We start from the raw sequence: 17,136 nt of genomic DNA, 5'->3' as shown, positions 1-17,136 counted from the left end.
TAATGCAGTGATACTTTCTGAGCAGTGACACATATGGTAATTATTAACAACCAAATGACAAGGTTCAACCCAAAACAAACATCAAGTTTGGAAATGATGCATTCTTGTCAAAATCCATTTTGCTCCACCATATAAATGACAAGATACTTTTGTCTGGAAGTTCACAGTTGATTGAAAGGAAGAATAATGTGTGCATGTAGTCCTGTGTTTTGTGCTTTTAAATTGTGTCTTCTTCTGTGGTTGTGTTCTACGGAGGTGAGAGGTAAGTACAATACAAAACCTTTCTTCCTCTATCAGACTTCTGATCTGATATATTTGATATATTTGCATACTTTTTAGTGGCTGAAAACTAAAATAATATTTTAGCTTTCAGGACAAACAAGACCATAGTGCAGAAATTTTGTTCTGCTGGTAGGATTTGTTCATCTGTATTATTTTACAGGAGGGTTTAGGTTTATTTTATAAAGGTTAGTTGTGTGGAATATCGTTACATTTATTGTTCTAGCTGAGAACATAAAAAAGGTTATAATTGAGAGGAGGCCATATGGCCCACCTTGCTCATTTGTAATAGCTTTTAATTAAATTAATTGTAGTTAATTTAAATGAATTTTAGATAAATCCCAAGATTGCATCCAGCTGTTTTGTAAAAACAATCAAGAGTATCTGCTTTGATACCAATGCTGGGAAGCTAATTCCACACTCCAAAACCTGATCTTGGTTTTAAATGCACTTCCACCACAGAAGTGAGATTAATTTCTAATTCTGTAACTGATTAGATAATTTGTGAAAAAAGTTAAGAGACTTCCAAAGTGATTGTATGAGTGTATTGTATGATGATACAGTATGATGATTGTATTGTATGATGTATGATTGTATGATAAATTAAGACCAGATTTGATTCCTCTAAGAAAGGAATGTGATGGTTATTAAAAACTGTGTTTGTAAATGGAGGTTCAGAAGGTGTGGTGAGACACAGTAAAAATATACAGTATTTGTACACACATTGCTATTACCAATGACTGGAAGAATCTTCAATGCAATCTGATTTTGCCATTTATCTGATGGGTTTATCAGTTATGTGATTAAGTACTTTCTGGTTGATTCTTTCACTTTTTAACACTGCTGTGTCCTGTTATGTTATTACCAGTTTATTCATGGTTCTTTTTGTACTTTCACTGCTTCGTCTTCTGGAGTGAAGCTTCTTGGCCACGTCAACCCCCCTTGCACACTGTGTGACATGGGATAGTCTCCAGATTGCTGTTCCCTTGCCAGAAATAAGCAGATTTCTGATAAGGAATAGATGGACTAATTTGTTTATAAGCACATTTCATTACAAAAATGTGGCAGATCCCAGAGTTAGTTATAAATTAAAAACAGATTCCCAATAGCTATTAGTGTTAATAGCAGTAGAACTAAGAGTGTTATTGCATGTGCTATTAATTCAGCTTAAGGAACACCAAACCAATATTAATGATTGGAGAACATTATCAGTGAATCCTGATCATCATCCATTCAGACAGGAAGTCTCAGTGCAAATTATAAATATAGTACTCCCACTCAGCACATAATGAACCTACTGAGACACCTCACCTGGCTTTCCGTTTGCAATGTGTTCATAACTCACACTGCTCGCATTCCTGGATACTCAAATCAAATTGCCGACTTTCATTTTTAACTTCAGAAAACCTAAATCACAGTTACGAGAGTCAATGTTGTTATTCACCACTGCTTATTCATACTATATGAGCTACAGTAGCTTTAGCACTGAACTCTTCTGGTCATTCATTTCAGATTGACACAGCATTTTCACAGTTTAATGAGGAATCTCTGTCCCCACACTCCAATCCTTTGATTTCCAGTCTCGTCATTCATACTGACCCACAAAAAAGCAAGCACAGTCTAAACTCTGCAGATGAACATTTCTGCACCAGCAATGTGGGGACCCACTCAGCCTACTGTACTGAGGGAACAATGACCAACAAAGTTTATATGTCATCCGGTTTTTCCCATTCAGAATCGTGGGGGAGCCAGAGCCTGTCCTGACAAACTAGGCTCCCAACAAGCAACGAGGACAAAGCAGGATACACCCTAGATAGGATGCCAGTCCATTGCAGGACATACACAGACTCATATCAGAGCCGATTTTCCCCGGTGTTAGTTAACCTACGGTACCAGTACATTTTTGGACTGTTGAAGTTAACTGAAGCACCCAGAGGGAACCCACACGAACAAGAGGAGAAGATTCAGACTCCGCATTGACAGCACCCTACGTCTAGAATCGAACCCAGGTCCCCAGTACTTTGAGGCAGCAATGCTAACCACTCCGCCACCATGCCACCATTTTGTATATCAGTCCAATTTAATTTATTCATTTATCCTTGCTGAATTTGTTTTTGACTAAGCTACTGGAATGGAATTTTACACACATGTTCCAGAGGAAGTCAACTCCCGGTGTAGTTAGTATAAGAACCAGGATTCCAGCATCACTACTTCACATCCCTCCCTCCGCCCATCATCAACCTTGCAGCAGCTCCCTGGCTTATTTCAAGTAAAAAAAAAAACCTTTGGAGGGAGACTGGGGTTCTGATAGGTGCATCCTTATAGTCAGGCTGTCATTCCTTCAACCAGGTAGGCTAAGTTAAGTCAATTTCTTGTTCTTCTTTTCCCCGAGTAGTGGTTCAAATGATGTAATCAAGGACTTGGATGGATTGTCCAGGTCCACCGTGGAGACCTTCTATTCCCTATTCACAAAGCATTTGTGGGGTTTTTGAACAAAAACCTGTTGCATTAAAATCAGAGAAGAGTCAGAGAAGAACAAGAACACCAGCCCTTGCAGATGTTAGCATCTTTACCACAATATACCTGTTTATTTTTAGGACAATGTGATAGACCTCCACATGTACCTCTGGCTACCCTGTCAGAGGAGTCTGGCAGCCTGAAGGATTTCCCAGAAGGAATTACTGTGATTTACGTCTGTAATCCAGGATACAGTCAGAGGGGCGGATGGCCTGAAATTATCTGTAGTAAGAAAAGCTGGACCAGTCTGACTCTGCGCTGTGAACGTGAGTGTGCTTCAAATGATTTAAAATGCATCTTCAGAGTTTTTTTCTGCAAATAAGATTAATGCAAAAGAGCAAGGAGGCCTCACCTGAAAGTGGAAAAACGTGTCAGTAGCAGTTTCAATATTTTCAAGAGAAAATGTTCCATTTTAGCTTTCCTCACGACATACTTGTGTTCTAAAAAAAACGATTCACAGTTCCCTAATGAAAGCATTGTGGATGGTGGAATTTTAATAGATTTTAACATGCATGACTAATTAAATTCATTACAGAATTGGAGTTCTAAAGAAAGTTTGGGAGGGATGAAGGAAGCCAAACTAATTCAGATTAGCTGCCACAACTCACAAGTAATCCTGATGTAATTGCCTCATCTATACTACATGTGACCTTTTCTTGTTCTTTGATTGTTTTTGCATCCCTCCTCCACCCCATGTCCATGTCTGCTGCTATTTCTTGGTCACCTTTTCACTAAGCAGGGGGGTCCTAGCCTCCCCGTCCTCTAGCCTGCAGGTTGGCCTTCAGCCAAGCGAGTTAAGACAAACTTTTCACAAAACTCAAATGATTCTACTGTCACACAGTGAGTGAGTGTCATACTGTTTTCTTTGCTTTCTATCTAGCCAAGTCTTGCGGGTCCCCAGGAGAAATAGTTAATGGACATTATCATCTTCCAAAAGGTGTCCTTTTTGGGTCACATGCTATAGCTTCTTGTGATGAAGGGTGAGTGCCATCTTGTGTGTGAAATCAGAAAGAGCCTGGTTCTGACTTCGAGAAGCAATAACTTGCCTTTCATGGTTCCAGAAAATACATCTTAGGGCAGAATTGGCAGGGCCCAATTTCGTCTTGGTAATGGAGGCATGCTATCACAGGCAGTATTAATATATGGTAATTGTAAGATGGGCCAACATCTTGATAAATGTTGTATAAATATTTAGTGTAGATCCATTGGGGTGATTATCTAGGCAAAATGCAACATTTACTATGATGGCATTTCAAAATGTAAATGGGACTCATAAAAACAAATGTATTTGTTTGCTCATTTGTTAGACTGCTTCACTTCTCTACACAATCCCCCGGTTTTGAAAGATATACATTCCAATGGCTGCTTTCTTGAAACTGTCCAGATAGAAACCTTTTGGCCACTGTATGAGCCACATCTGCACTGCTTATAGGAACCCTTTGTCACTGGCAATTTTTATAGCAACATAAGAACTGTTACGATCCAGAGAAAGACGTTCAGCCTATCTAGATTGTTGTTTTAGTAGAACATTTTTTTGGAGGATCTCATCCAGCCATTTGATAGCAACTTCAACAACGTGGCTGAGCTGCTTTGTTCCCCAGACCCCCACAAAACTGTGTGTAAAAAAGTGTCTCCTGTTTCAAATTGTTTGAAATGCACTTCGTCGTCGTATGCACTCATGTCCTCTGATTTGGGCTTCACCGTCCACCAGGTTTTCTTCGGCAGTGACTTTAAAATAGTTAAATACTTGAAATAGGTTGCTGTGTTTCTATGTTGAGGGTTAAAAAGATTCAGAAACCATCTTCCAACAATCCAAGGAGGTGCACACCAGATGGGAGAAGATACTGTACAAACTGTGAATGAATGTCATAGTGCTGTCTGTTCATAATGCCATAGACTTGAATTTGAATTAACATTTATTGCTTCCAAGGGAATTTGTCTTGCACAATCGGAACTCATAAACATATAACATATATGACAATAATACAATATAACAACAGTACCATACATGATACAAAACAACATTTGACAACATTGCTCAATCAGAACTCTTGGTGTCATTAAAGCCTTGTACCCTTCATGGAGTAATTAATCACAATCACCAGTGCAGTATATTGCAATAGTCCAGAAAAGTGTGGTAAGGTATGTTGTTTCAGGATAACACAGTACTCAGACAACAATCCACAGTCTGAACAGAGTTAACTTCTGAACTGTTATCATATGCTCCTTAAAGGCGTCCTTAAAGATTTGCTAGAAGTTGCAGTATACACTGCATTCCAAACCTTCAATCAGGAAGCCTATGAGTCATTGAAATGCATGAGTCTCAATACAGGGGGACTGTTGAGAGAAGTGGTAGTCCAGTAAAGTGTACTTGTTCTTTAGTGTTTGAAATATTCCTGTAAAACTGTACTTTTATAGTGGATGGAAAAAGGAATACATTTTTAATATTTGGACCATGTTTCATTTAGCATATCTGGAATGAGTTCCTGTTTATGTTGGTAATGTACTGGCTGTTTTATTAAAGTTATAATCCCCCTCCCATTCCTACCATTCTGTGTTTTTGTTTGTCTTGTGTACAGATACGTCTTGGTAGGCAGAAAAACCAGAGAGTGCTTAGCTGGCGCCTGGAGTAGTAATATTCCTGTATGTGAAAGTAAGTAGACTAATCTGCTCTGAAGCCAAGCCCTTCTTTTTTTAATCAAGGCCTTGAATGGTTTCAGTTTTTTTTGTTGTTGTTTAATATTTTGCTTGGGGATGTTACATCACAGCTGACCAGGATTTTCTAGTTGTCTTTTCTGGTCCAAAGGAACTAACCTCACAAACATTTCTTCCTTAGTTTGTTACTATTTAGACTTCAAGCATTGTATAAGCTTCCAGCTTCTATTAATATCAGCAACAATTAAACCTGGCTCCAACTTTGAAGCCCTTCATTTGTTTTCAACTCAAACTTTTGTTCCATAGTTTTCTTTCAGCAACAAAACAGAAACTTTAGTCATTCAAACCTTCCTAACATAAAACAATAGGCTGTGCCCTTTTATACCCTGGGAAACAAGTTAATCACCCACAGCTGAGCCTCGTTACACAAGAATCGAGCTAATCTGTGTTTCCTTTGGCCTACTGATGATGTTAGAAATTCTGAACAGGACAGAGGAAACTACAAGTTTTAGTACACAGGAATATAGTGAGTAAAGACAAATACAAATGCAAAACATCTCATATTCTTTCTATTACCTGCCCCAGAGTCTGTTTTTTAGATAGTTGTCACAGGCTCCAGATCCATTCATCTGTGCATCTTTGTTTCAAGAAAGAACCAAGAGCAGAACAATTATTTAATAACGAACCCATGTAGCTGGAGATAAAACGTCTTTCTTAATCATTTGCGTACTACAATTTGTTTATATTGACAAAAGGAATGGCATGTGCTAAGACAGATTTTAGTCATGCTCTCGTAACAGTTCAGAAGTTAGATTTAAAGCACCTGTAGTTTCTAAGGTAACAAAGACCACAGCAGAATGAGCAAAATGTCATATTGTTACAGCACAGGCTGTTACTGTGCTCACACCAAGTGCCGTGACTTGCTTGATCTAAAAAAATATTTTTCCGCTTTCTTCCATCTCTTCTCTCATAGAGTTGTCAGTGCCCGACTAACTCCTTTTTTCCTTATATTATGCTCAAATAACCAAGAATCTCATTCAATTCCAGACGTTACCTAATGATAATGCACAGTACCGCTAGACAAAAGCACTGTACTTTCCCAAAATGAAGACAATGAGAACCATTTTTAGAAAATTTAGAATTGTCATTTGTTTGTATTACATTTGTGCAAATGTAAAAGAAGCAGTTGTTCAAGATGGTTTTCTGGCAGCAACCCACACAGAATGAATGAGGATGAGTACTCCAATGTGTTCACGTTTCAAATTGCTGACTGGAGGAGTTTGTCTGCTTCTCATCAACATCCCTGGAGGACTAAAGGCTCCAGGAAAGTCATACGAGATGCCTTTTTCTGGAAAATAGAGTCCTGTCCAGCTACAGTAATTCCAACCTTTTCTTGTTCAAGGAGTCTTGGTCATGCCTGACTGGTGACAGTGACTAGTTCACACCGATCGAGAAGTGCCATTGCTGACAAGAGGCAGGACTGGCTGGCTGTTTGTGAGTGACAGTCTAGACAGCCCTGGCCAGTTGGCACTCATCATCCTACAGTGGCAATCTGCCAGCTGAATTTTGCTACTCAGAACAGGGCTCATCATGTGCTGTTTGTGCCATCTAGAAGCCCCCATCCCCAGGGGGAAAATGCTTTTTTTCACTTTTTTACTGCATATTGATAAATGTTTGAAGACCGATGTCTGAAAACCAATGTGCTCGTTTAAAATTAAAAACATCTGCTTCCCACAGTCGTCAAATGCCCAAGTCCTCCTGAAATTGAGAATGGTGAAATCCTGTCCTTTTTCTCCGGTGATGTTAAATATGGAGATGTTATACAGTACAAGTGCAACAGATTCCACTTAATTGGGGAGAAAGAAATCTATTGTACCAAGGATGGGAACTACAGTGGGCCTCCTCCCAAATGCAAAGGTACAGCAATGAATGAATATTATTGTGTATATAACTTCATTATATTGGTTATTTCAGGGCTGCAAGTATAACTAATCAATAAGGAAGGCAAAATAAAATATTGAAACTATTTTGTCCCATTAATGTATTGAAATATTTGAACTGTCATGTGTTTTTGAAATTTTAAATTTAGATGTGTGTTTTGCTTGCAATTTATTACCATATCTTTACTTAAAATATATGAGAATGATGGGACCGGAAACAAATGCTCAGTTAAACAAGGGTATTCAGTTAAAGACATACTTAATTGAAAACATTATCATGGTGGTTGGTTAAACATGATCTTTTTCACTCTTTCTCTGCAGATATTACGTGCAAAACTCCTACTGTACATGATGGCAAAAAAGTGTATGGGCGTCTACCACCCTATAAATACAAAGATATTGTTTCTTTTACTTGCAATTATGGATATAAGCTCATAGGATCCAGCACTATCACATGTGAAGAACACGGCTGGTTGCCCAAGATTCCTTGGTGCATTAAAAGTAAGTCTAAGGAGCAAATCTTTGTTCTTTGTCATTGAAGCTGCGTGGGACAAGATGTCCAAAATCTGGCAAATAATTTCTTATTGTTTGGAATTGATGGGATATAACATTCAAAGGTACAGTGAGGAATTATGGCCCCTGCTTCTTTACAGAACTGCTTCAAGTAGAGGACATGTGCACAAACCTATCATTTCTGGTCCATCCATAACATTTCAGTTAGGTTAAACTTACTTAGATCAGACTTTGTGAAATTTCTTTTTGTTCAGCCATTTTGTTGTAGATTTGCTTGAATGTTTAGGATCATTGTCCTGCCACATGACTCACTTTTGGCTCTGCTTCAGCTGATGAATGGATGGCTTGATGTTCTCCTCCAGAATTAGCCCATCTATTCCATCTATGATAGCAAACTGTTTAGGTTTTGAGGCAGTAAAGGAGTCCCAAACCGCAATACTCCCACCATCACGCTTGATAGAAGATAATTTCTTATTCTGGACAAGAAGTAGAACTTTTGCCTTGTGTGTTCAGTGAACATTCTTCTAGTGGTTTTGGCAATCCAAAAGCTCTTGGGCAAACTTGGGGTTTCAAAAACAAGTCAACTCTAGTTGAACGCATTTCTAGAAAAATGGCCTAAATGGTGCAATGGAGAAACTTAGAAAAAAACCTGAGAAACCAAAGTTATCGTCAAACAGGATATTTGGATGTTCACAGCTCTTATATGAATGGCTAATTATCCAACAAAAAAAGTTGATGTTGTGACAATCAATAGACACCCATCAGACAATTGTCTGAATATCTTTTCTGCTTCAAAATAAAATACAATTAAATGATCAATTCCAATATGTTTGGAAGGAACTGTAATATCTCACAAATAACACAACCCAAGCCAGATACAGCACCCAAGCACAGTACAGTATTTTCACACATGTTTAAAAAAACATAATAAAATGCACACAAATCAAAACAAATACAATGATAATAAGAGAAAAGTGCAAAATCATTGTGATATTTAAAACATCAAAAGATTTTTTATTAAATTTTGCGATTGTTTTGTCTAATTTCCAATCCCGCAAAAAAGTTCAAATTGTTCTCCAGTGAAAGATCCAATTCCTTTTATTATTTAAGATTTGTAATACAGGCATATGACAGTATTCAGTGGGTAGCTGCATCAGAATGCGTAGGCTGCACAAGAACAAGTATTAGGTTTATTCCATGCTGAAAAGAGAAGAAAGAAAACAACGTTTCGGCTGTGGAGCCTTCTTTGGGTGTGAGTGTTACGCTGGGCGGAGCGGTGGCTCTGTGGCTCAGGATCTGCACCTGTGACTGGAAGGTTGCTGGTTCAAATCCCGCGGCCGGCAGAGGAATCCTACTCCGTTGGGCCCCTGAGCAAGGCCCTTCACCCCAACTGCTCCAGGGGCGCTGTACAATGGCAGACCCTGCGCTCTGACCCCAAGCTTCTCTCCCTGTCTGTGTCTCCATGGAGAAAAGCTGGGGTATGCGAAAAGATGAATTTCTAATGCAAGAAATTGTACAGGGCTAATAAAGAAACATTACAACATTACATTACAGAGTCAAAAGAAAAAGTGTTAAATTTCAGGCAAAATCCTTTAGGAATTATATTATAATGACACCATCTGTAAAGTATAGGAAGTGGTTAGAAAACCTTGTCTTGGAACAGATCGCTGTGAAGAGACAGAATGCTGGTTTAGTAAGAGAGGGAGGAAGAGAAGGAATGACGAAGCGATCTAGAAAAAGATTTTGTGGAAGGCATAGTGGGTTGCAGCCGAAGTAGGTTGAAGTAGTTCAGGTGGGTAGCTGCATCAGCATGCGTAAGCTGCAAAGGAACAATAAGTTTATCCCATGCTGAAAGAGAAGAAGGAAAACAACATTTCGGCTGTGGAGCCTTCTTCGGACATCCATCGGACATAGGACACTTGTTATTATACTGTTTTTTTTTCAGATAGAATATTTCTCTTATTTCTGGCACAGCTTGAATGCCACAAGCCAGGAGTCATGGTTTCAAGCCATGTCAAGGGTAATGTCAATAGATATCTGTGACCTGCTGAGGGCAGGGTGAGATTAGCTGGCCAAGGATTTCCTGTTAAATGGAAGAATGTCCGGAAGAAGAAAATGATTTTAAAAATACAATTGTAAAAAATGTTGGTTAATCTGTTTTTTTTATAGACAATGAAGTCACAACCACAACTCCAAGTCCAGACAAACCTTGTAAGTTTGTTTTTTTCCTTACCTTTCCAATTCATATTGCTATATAAAGCAAAATACTTAAGTTAGAAATATATAAATATATAAAGTTAACACAAATTATTTTACACTCTCATTTTTTTGTAGGTGGTCTATGGTGCACAATTCAAAATGTTTTGTCTTCATGGCTATGAAACGTGTAAAGGTCAGTCACTTTTTCAAGTCCTACATGGAATAAAAAATTGAAGTAAGAACATGTATGTGTCAAGTGAGGTTTAAATACTAAACAGACAAATCACTAAAATTGTTAAGTATAATTTGAACTGGTGTTCGACAATTATGAGATTGAAACATCATTGTATAAAAATAAACCATGGTTTTAAACTGAAATCAGAAGTGTGTGGTTTAAAAGAAGCTAGAAAAAGATAAGTGGTTTTATTTACAAAGCTGAATCACTTGGCTACTGGTGCACACATTTACTGTATAAGCTTCAACTGGTCATTCTATTTTATCTCCTATGAATAAAACATTTGGGATTAAAGATCTTCAGGGCCTCAATAAAGTATTGTTTAGGGTCGTGACTCATAACTGGAAGATTGTGGGGCTGAGATCTGGAGTGGTATTCTTTGTATTCTGCTGTATTCTTGAGCAAAGGCCCCCAACCCACATTGCTGAAGTAAAATGTGCAGCTGTGTCACTTTAGATAAAAGTACCAGCTTAATAAATAATGTATAGTAAAGCAGTGTCCTTAAGTGACATTTTAGTCCTAGAACAGTAAAAAAAAAACAGTAAATGCATAAGTTGTGCGCAGCATAGCAGGTAATTGTTTATTGATGATAAAAATACAGTAAAAATTATATATGAAGATTTCATACATGTTTATATAAGACATCAATAATGTCTATCAAATATTGGATATTTTAACATAAATGGCATTGATGTTTTACAGGAACTAACGAAACTAAAAATCAATAAATCACCAAGTACTATTGGTTCCTAGTCATGGAATTCTAGTTAGGATTATTGAAGTGTTATTTAAAATGAGAGTCGTACCAGATGTCACATTGATTTCTAAATAAGGGTACAAAACTATAAACCAGTCAGTCTTATATCTGTTACTGGTAAAGTTCTGAAAATGACAGACCTAAATTACAAGAATATACTGTACAGCATATCAATAGCATTTTAAGAGACAGTCAACATGGATTTAAAAAGGGAGGGTCTTGTTTAACTACAGTTCTTCAGACAAGGAACAAGTATAACAGATAAGCATAAAACCCAAAATATTTAGACTTTCAGGAAATTCTTGATAAGGTCCCTCATAAAAGATTAATTTTCATAATAAAATGCATAGGATCCAAAGTAATGTACTGTAAGAGCATGGATCAAGAACTGGTTAACAAACAGTCAAACCAATTTATCATCTTAGGTCAACTTCTAATTGGTTAGAAGTAAGCCAGGTGTCCCTCAATGATCTGCTTTTCAGATAATGGAAAAATGGGGGTTGTGGTTAACAGAAATAGAAGTAATAGAATTACAAAGATTTAGAGAAAATCACAGAGTGGGCAAAAACGCCAACTGAAAATAAGTGGAAATAGATTCACAATGTTAGACTACTGTATATACAGTACAGTAGTTTATTGTACAAGTATTAAAATTCTTGCACAGTTTTTACATCTTACTGCTTTAAAGTTTGCGGTCAAAACACTTTGAAGTAATTAATAATAATCAATTATTATTATATGTTCAACATATTGTATATTTTTTTCAGTCACACCAGTGTGGCTTTGGACTTGTGCTTGGAAAAATGAATTCTCCACCAATTTTAAGTCTTTAGTTGACTGAAACAGGTTTTCCACCTAGTATTTGCCTGTACATTGCTCCATCCATTTTTCTACTCAAAAAGGCTATGATTTTACTGCCACAGTTATTTCCCACCAAACACTTTTGTCTGAAAACGTGTGCAATCAACAGGTTTTATTTCTAGTTTTGCTGACATTTACTTTATCTTTTATCTTACTCTAAGAAGTAATCAAATACAGCATTTGGGTTCTGAATAAACTATTAAGTACAAAGAAACTGCACATACTATATCACTTTGTAATTTCATAAAATGGGACATCCTAGGAAGAGTCAGATATAGTACTTTTATATAGCACTGTAAACAGTCTTAAAAAAAATGTACTATGAATACTCACACGAATTATAGTACGGCATATTCATTAGCTCTCTTTCATTATATAACACTGCAGTTTCCAAACGAATGGAGGCCATTAGGTCCATCTAAATACACTTATAAATAATGAATATATATAAAAAATGAGACAAAGACATTATTCCATTTTTTATTCCATTTATTAACTAATGCTGTGATGGCTTTTTAGTAATATACAGTAGCTTCTGACTTGAATATTAAACAAGCTATTGCAGAAAAATAAAGTTTTCATATAATCAAAAATATATTATTAATAATTTGAAAGACAAGGAAAGAAAGGAATTTCACATTATGGAATTCAGTTTTCCCAGATTATCATTATTTTTTTCTTTTAAAGGACCTTCTTTTAAAGGAATAAACTGTCTTGTAAATATCTAAACATTAAGAATCCGATTCCTTATTTGTATTAATATCCTGGGCCATTTGTTTACTTTAATTGTGTTCTGGAATTATATTTTTGTATAAGTAAAAACTGTTCTTAATGCCTAAGAGGCCTAAAAATGTCTGAAACTGGTTTGGGGCACACGTGTTGCTTAAACTAGCACGAAGGCAGTGCATTAAGCATATTACCACCTACCCACAACCAAGCACTATGTCGAAACAACACAGTAGTCAATTTTTTAGGTTGAAGTTTCCACCAACCCATTTCAGAACCTGGTTTAGGTAATCACACTGGACCAGGTCTTGACAGGGCACACAGTCATTCCCCATCCATGCAGTCAGTTAGAAACCCCAATTAGTCTGGGCAGAGGGTATTTGAACTGAGGGAGGGATCCAGTGCACCAGGAGAAAAGGGGAGAACATGCAGTCCGATTATCTAGAGCTAGAATGGAACCCAGGACCCAAGACCGGTGATGCAGAAGCACTGACTGCTGTTTGATTAATCATAAACATGAAATTATATTATGATTACATTCTGACTTCTAAAAAAGGCAGAAGGGTTGCCTCTCACAAACAGGAACCAAAGAGTGTGTGTTTACATATACTGTACCTCTGATATGTAGAAGTATGCAAACTCTTCTTTGGATATTTTTCTATGTATATTTCTTAATCATTAAAGACTCTTAAATGTGTTAAAGTAAACAAATCACACAGGATAAAGAAAGGGACCGTTAACAAGGGTTAGTGTTAATATTTAAGGTCGTGGTATAATGGTAAGGTGCTCAAGAGTCTTTTAAAGGCTTCTGTGTTACCTGAATTATAAAAATACAAACGTTATTTCTGACCAAATCGGTTGTGAAAACAAGTATGACACAATATGTCATTCTTAATAAACATTCGATTAAATATTTTAACGTTGTTGATTTTGTATACAGAGTGCAGGTATAAATTCATTCCACGCAGTCCCATGGCTTATAATCTAGTGAGGAGAAAAGTTGTGCTGTTCCAGATCGTTGAGTTTCCATTGATAATCTTGCAATTTTGTTAATCTGTTAAGAAAAGATGAAAATTGATATTTTATTGTTTTATACAACAAATAGGAAATAAGTATAGGTATTAGATATACTGTATAGTAAAAGTACTGAATCCATTTCTCCTTGTCTTTATCCTGCAATGTTATTCTGTCTAGAAGTCAAAGTTAACTGTCTAGACTATTAACAACACACTAAAATAGCCACCTACTTCATCATTTTGACTTGTCAATCAGTGATTTTAACCAACTCAAATTAGTAACTGGGTAAATTTGTTTTTAAAACATCTCTTGAACTTTTATATGTGAAAGCAATGAAAATGCCCTTTCAAGGCAAACATTTTATAAACCGCTATTATAAAAATATGAATAGTAATTTTTTACTTTTCATTACATTTTTCAATAGCGGAACAAACATAAACAGCACTATCATTTCTGTAACACATGGTGACACTATTGAAAATGAAGCATATTTTCCAGCCCAGAAATGGCAGATGCCAGGAAACATGATGCTTGGTGGTTAGAAATACAACAGGTTGTTTTTCTTCCTTCTAGTATTACTGTCAGCCTCCACACTCACACAGATATTCACACTTGGGAAGATTAGGGTACCACTGGCCGTTTCGATCACACCAAATGCTGCTTGGACCATTCAGCCTGTATCCATAGCCACAGTTTAGGGTTACAGTGTCTCCAGTTGTATACCGCGATTTGTACCCATCCTGTATTCCAGTGAAATCCACGGATGGATAAGGACATTCAGCTTCTGCAGAGAGACAAGGGACAGAGGCTGTATCTTAAGAACGATTGCAGAGCACCTTACAAAGAACAAAGGATTAACAACATGTTTATATATAACTTTTATCAATGCATTCCAAAGAGGCAAAATAAAAAAAAGTTAACTGCGGAATAATATTGATATTTTGGCTTTAACACAATAACTTTTGAGTGACGACCCAAACGTCTAGTAATAAAGAAAGAGACTCTTCTACAGGCAGTGCTTGATGAGTGACACGAAACATCCATCTGTAGGTATTCATACCCTGGAGCCTCTGACAGGAGGGATCTGGGACTTGTATTATTCCCAGCCTTTTACTGTTGCTGTTTGTGGCCGTTGCAGTTCCGCGCAGGCTCGTGCCCTCCACCGCTCCACCCTGCCCCTTTGGTCCCGCAACACCTGGGCGTGAACCTGGGTCTCCGGTGTAATGCAACAGGGAACCAGCCACATGAGCTAAAGGAGACCTCCCTCAGCCCAGGCGGCTGAGGCCCCTGCTACGCGCAGGGAGGGTGATGATGTCACCGTGTCTGAGCTAGCTCCACTACATGTTTGGGAAATACTCCATTGATTATCAGTATTCAATGGGTATGGAAGGAAATTTAAGTCACCTCTTATGATGATTTTTCTAATAAATGTAAACAATATGAAAACACCCTGATACAAATCTTCCCAGATGTAAAGATGACAATAAAATTAATCATTTAATCTAATCTCCACATTTAACATTAGGTATAACTTTTCTAAATTATGACAGAATTAAAAGCAAAAGACATGGTTTAGACGTTTTCTGCTCTCGTTTTACCTTGTGATGACCTGAACTATATACTCACTTGAACTTTCACATGTGGGAACGGAGGGTTTCCATTGGCCATCTCTATCACAGGTAATCTTGCTGTGACCGTTCAGCTGGTATCTATAATCACATTCGATGGTTACGGAGTGTCCATATATGTATTGGCCACTGGAACCCTGAATTATTTTACCAGCATGTACTAGAGGGGAAGAACATTGAACTTCTGCATAAAGGAAAAGAGACAGAGACAGACTCAGACTCACAAATATACACAGGACACATTCACATGGAATAATGTGTAACTTAATTCTAAAACAGTATGCACCGTGCCAAAATATTCAAGGCTTTATTCATGGCAAGGGTATGAGGCACTGTACATACTGTTTTAATAGAGGTAAAGGCTGTATATGTTTTCAATCACATATTAAATATATAGTTTTATTTTAATTTTAAGACCCATTTTTACCCTTTCTACCTGCAGTGCTTGAATTTGTAAATGTTCTGGAGTCAGAATTTGTATCCTGATGTCTTCGGTAACTTGACTTTTTAAGTAGACACCATTACCCTTTTGTCCCTTGGCTGGGTCAATCTGTGTCCTGAAAATATCTTGCAATAGATTCTGTGTAGATTATATCACCTTCTCGCACACCTTTCGTTGCACTTGTTTAGCCACTGCAGCAAAGGTGAACATGCTTTCTCAAAACCTTTGTTTTTTTCAAGTGTCCCAGACATAACCTGTACAGAGTGAAATGCCTTCTCAGTATTTCACGCTGTTAACATGCTTTAATTATTTGTCCAGCTGCTGTAGGACAGTCAGTAATGCCACATTTGTTCCACAATTTCTACAGGCTTTTTCAGCTTTTAATTTCTCACTATGCACCCTCTTTCTTGATTGTTATTACATACGTTTTCAATCATTGTTCAGTTTCTTAATGCTGACATTGTTTTGAATTATCTGACTGAGCACTTCACATAACTGAATGACCTCCAGCAAGAGCAAAGGTACAGTACCTCACATAGAGTGCTTCATTACAATGAGGGACATAAGAAGAGGGGGACACCTGAAGAAGGCTCCACAGCTGAAATGTGGTGTCTCTTTTCTTTTCCTTTCAGCATGAAATACATGTTTACCTGTTTGGTTGATCTAAAAGGTTGATTTAGTTCATAATCTTTGACTCTGAACAGTAATTTAAAACTTGTGTTGTCTCTATTCAATGGCACTACTGAGTTTCAGAATTCCTATACTCTTCACATAAAATAAGGGTTTTATCATAACTTACATGTAATGCATCTCAGCATCTGCACTTTTATGTTGGGAGACAAACACTACAGTCACTTACTAACACATGCTGGGAGATGAGACCACTTGCCATCTGCTTCACACATTGCCATGCTGGGTCCATTCAGCTTGTACCCCAAATCACACTCAAAAGCCACTGTTTCTCTGTATTTATATGTTGATCTACGACCTCTTATCTGTCTCCCGTTGGTCACAACAGGATTAATGCAATAAACCTCTGTGAAACACATAAACAGTGTGTGTCATAAAGATGTACTGGTACCATCACAGTCTTGCCATGATGGCACACAGGCAGCACAAAACATCTGCTGGCATCAAAATACTGAAATTAAACTTTTTTTTTTTTAATCAAGTGACACAAACCCCACTGCATTATACAGGACACAGTGGTTTTGGAACATTAAGAAAATTAAACAATAATTCTTCTCATTTCCCTTTTCACAAAAAAAAATATTTCTTTTTTTCTTCCACCCAAAGCATATTTTTAATAGCCTATACTTAACATAATAACGGTTTTATAAAGGTACTTTTAAGAGCAATGATCTCAA

At 37.2% G+C, this 17,136-nt stretch overlaps 2 protein-coding genes across 6 annotated transcripts in view; one reads left to right on the top strand and one right to left on the bottom strand.

The window, feature by feature from the left end:
- Positions 1–105: 105 nt before the first annotated feature.
- On the top strand, positions 106–15,205 carry LOC148658651 (C4b-binding protein alpha chain-like). Of its 3 annotated transcripts, none has more exons than XM_088640119.1 (9): positions 106–262; positions 2,877–3,062; positions 3,677–3,776; positions 5,376–5,449; positions 7,189–7,368; positions 7,713–7,892; positions 10,074–10,115; positions 10,239–10,296; positions 14,838–15,205. In XM_088640119.1, exons 1-8 carry the CDS (start codon positions 187–189, stop codon positions 10,283–10,285), a joined length of 885 nt encoding a protein of 294 aa, XP_088496245.1. In that variant the 5' UTR covers positions 106–186; the 3' UTR covers positions 10,286–10,296; positions 14,838–15,205. The 3 variants fall into 3 exon arrangements, with proteins under 3 accessions (XP_088496245.1, XP_088496244.1, XP_088496243.1); XM_088640118.1 differs by lacking the exon at positions 14,838–15,205 and adding an exon at positions 14,451–14,630; XM_088640117.1 differs by lacking the exon at positions 14,838–15,205 and having other exon boundaries at positions 10,239–10,481.
- LOC148658650 (zona pellucida sperm-binding protein 3 receptor) overlaps positions 12,425–17,136 on the bottom strand; it is a 20,795-nt gene continuing 16,083 nt past the window's right edge. For 2 of the 3 annotated variants that reach the window (XM_088640114.1, XM_088640113.1), the window contains 4 exons: positions 16,629–16,805; positions 15,326–15,511; positions 14,298–14,483; positions 12,425–13,736 (listed from right to left, as the gene is read on the bottom strand). In XM_088640114.1, coding sequence (XP_088496240.1) covers positions 13,732–13,736; positions 14,298–14,483; positions 15,326–15,511; positions 16,629–16,805 — 554 coding nt within the window. In that variant the 3' untranslated portion in view covers positions 12,425–13,731. Of the gene's footprint in view, positions 13,737–14,297; positions 14,484–15,325; positions 15,512–15,851; positions 16,368–16,593; positions 16,806–17,136 lie in introns of those variants that run through there. The other variant, XM_088640116.1, reaches the window with a different exon arrangement.

Source organism: Lepisosteus platostomus, chromosome 7 (assembly GCF_059453375.1).
Source record: "Lepisosteus platostomus isolate fLepPlt1 chromosome 7, fLepPlt1.hap1, whole genome shotgun sequence".
Taxonomy (NCBI): Eukaryota; Metazoa; Chordata; class Actinopteri; order Semionotiformes; family Lepisosteidae; genus Lepisosteus; species Lepisosteus platostomus.
The sequence above is the reverse complement of the archived record's forward strand: the minus strand, read 5'-3'. Positions and strand labels throughout refer to the sequence as shown.